Genomic DNA, 2,655 nt, shown 5'->3' with positions numbered 1-2,655 from the left:
GAGAGGATTGCCTGAGTCCGTGGGTTCAAGACCCACCCGTGCAACTTGGCGAGACCTCGTCTCTACAATAAATCATAAACTAGCCGGGCGTGGCAGCGCTTCCGGTTACTTGGAAGCCTGAGGCGGAAGGATCACCGGAGACCAGCAGGTTGAGACTGCGGAGGCCGGGAGCGTGCCACTGCACTTCTAGTCTGGGCGACAGAGTGGGACTCCAACTCAAAATAAATAAATAAATAAATTAAATTAAATTAAATTCATGTTCTTCACGGTTATGATTTTAGGATACATATAATTTAATATTCTTAAAAAAGAATTTAATATTCTGCATTTTTCTTATATTGCAAGCCTGTCTCCATACTGCAATGTACTACTGAAGCAATATTCATAGTAATAACAGTATTTGAGAGTGAGTTTTAGTTTCCTAAATTCAGTACAACTGTAGATGAAAAACAAAGGCAGGCAAATGGTGATAAATCAGGAATTCAGCATAAGTGCTTCTGGTTTGCCTGCAACTATAACATAAAAGACATAGAAAGACAAGTCAGAATTCAAAAATTCTAACCTTTCAACTAAATGTCTAAGTCAGCAAAAGTAGAAAGTATTATCAACATAATCCTAAGTTCTATGTATACTTTCATTTCTTCTGTAATAGTTTGGAAAGAGATGAAACATTAATCAGTGGCAAAGACTTATTTATCGTGATATGATATTATTACTAAGGCTTTAGTTCTTTAAATTGGATAAATACATGCATTAAAGTGTCTTTCTTAACATTTAGCAAAGTAACACAAAACCTCATTATATAGAACATGTCAAGGTCTGGTTGTGGTTTTTTGGATTCAGTGGTATTCGCTGTTGGAGAGAGGCTTTTATGTTTTTTGTGGGTTTTTTTGAGTTGGTATCTCACTGTCACCCAGACTGGAGATCGACCTGCTGGGCTCCGGCGATCCTTCACGTAGCTGGAACTACAGGCGTGCGCTACCACACCCAGCTAATTTTTTGATTTATTGTAGAGATGAGGTCTCGCCAAGTTGCCCAGGCGGGTCTCGAACCCGCGGGCTCAGGCAATCCACTCACCTCGGCCTCCCAAAGCGCAGGATTACAGGGTAAATTTTATTTATGAATATTTTAATCACAATTTTCAAAAATCCCCCAATATAAAGCACATTGAGTAAAGTGCATTACACCCGTATATTCAGTTTAAGAAATAATTATAAAGCAAATATATGTGTAATCACCACCTAGCCCGGGAAATATTATCATTGGGTATCCCTGTGCCCCTCCCCATGACAACCCTCTTCTTAAGTAACCACTATTATGGCTCTAACATTTGCTTTCAAAAATCAGACTGCGATGTGATAATGCAACACTACAAAACGCCAAGACTATTTCTTTAAATTTCAATATTTTCCATAAATACAAAAAAATCCCACTTAATAACTTTTAAAGCGCTCTTTAAAAAAAAAAAAAAAAGCCCCTTCCTTTGCTCTTGAAACTCTTCACATTCTAAAACATATTTTGGTTCCACAGTTGACCTCACCTGCAGAGTTTAATTAAAAAAAAAAAATCTTCAGTGTAGATTTTCATTCCTCCCGCTCTCCCTTGCCTCCAACTACAAAGAAACAATGATTTAAACCCTTTGTGCCCTTTTAGAAAATTACACAGATACCCCATTGTGGAACCCTATAATCCCTTCGTGGAAAGGAAGAGATTAGCATATGAATACAAAGCAAAATGAATCCAGAATACAAAATGATCTACTGGATTGTGAAGCTCTTGTATTCTTAAAAATGTATTTATTTCCTCTTTTTGTATTGCCCCTTTAGTGGTCTCAGGGTTAAGGGAATTGAGCTTCCCTTCTGGTTACCCGGAAAAGGATTAAAAAAAAAAAAAAAAAAACCACCAGATTCTAGGAGGTGCAAAACCAACAGATGGCTCCCAACGCCAGTGGAATCGCCAGCGGAATCTGCTACACTCGACATGAGCTTGCTTGCCGGCAAGGAGTGTAGAAAGTGCTGTTCGCAGACTGCGTGGTGAAGGAGAGAAAGCGACAGAAGAGAGAGCCATAGTGCTGACGTTGAAGGCCCGGCCCTGTGAGGTTGCATAGGGTAAGTGGCGTTGGCCAGGAGGCAGTGGCGAAGGGGCAGGAAAGAGGATTTGGGCTAGGGGCGGGGCCTGCGGCACAGCGTGGCTTCTGATTGCTGGAGCGCAGCTGCCAATCTCGCAGAATCGCTGGGTTAACCAGTGCGCTGGCGAGACGCGCTCAGATATACTGAGTGAGTCCTGAGAAGCAGCCTCAGATCCTGACGGTGCAGCAGTCCGCAGCCTCAGCCAGGGAGTCCCAGCCGCTTTCAATGGAGGAGAAGCCCGGCCAGCCACAGCCTCAGCACCATCACAGCCACCACCACCCGCACCATCACCCCCAGCAGCAGCAGCAGCAGCCGCACCACCACCACCATTATTATTTCTACAACCATAGCCACAACCACCACCACCACCACCATCACCAGCAGCCTCACCAATACCTGCAGCATGGAGCCGAGGGCAGCCCCAAGGCCCAGCCAAAGCCGCTGAAACATGAGCAGAAACACACCCTCCAGCAGCACCAGGAAACGCCGAAGAAGAAAACAGGTCTGGGAGGGAGCACGGGTGGGG

General features: G+C 43.8%; 1 protein-coding gene across 1 annotated transcript in view; it reads left to right on the top strand.

Annotated features, from left to right (window-relative positions):
* The first annotated feature begins 2,123 nt into the window (after positions 1 to 2,123).
* NUFIP2 (NUFIP2, FMR1 interacting protein 2) overlaps positions 2,124 to 2,655 on the top strand; it is a 33,003-nt gene continuing 32,471 nt past the window's right edge. Inside the window, exon 1 of the mRNA XM_008056601.2 lies at positions 2,124 to 2,631. Coding sequence (XP_008054792.1) covers positions 2,355 to 2,631 — 277 coding nt within the window. The 5' untranslated portion in view covers positions 2,124 to 2,354. The remainder of the gene's footprint in view (positions 2,632 to 2,655) is intronic.

Source organism: Carlito syrichta, unplaced genomic scaffold, assembly GCF_000164805.1.
Source record: "Carlito syrichta isolate Samal-C Ts95f unplaced genomic scaffold, Tarsius_syrichta-2.0.1 Scaffold84695, whole genome shotgun sequence".
Lineage (NCBI taxonomy): Eukaryota > Metazoa > Chordata > Mammalia > Primates > Tarsiidae > Carlito > Carlito syrichta.
The sequence above is the reverse complement of the archived record's forward strand: the minus strand, read 5'-3'. Positions and strand labels throughout refer to the sequence as shown.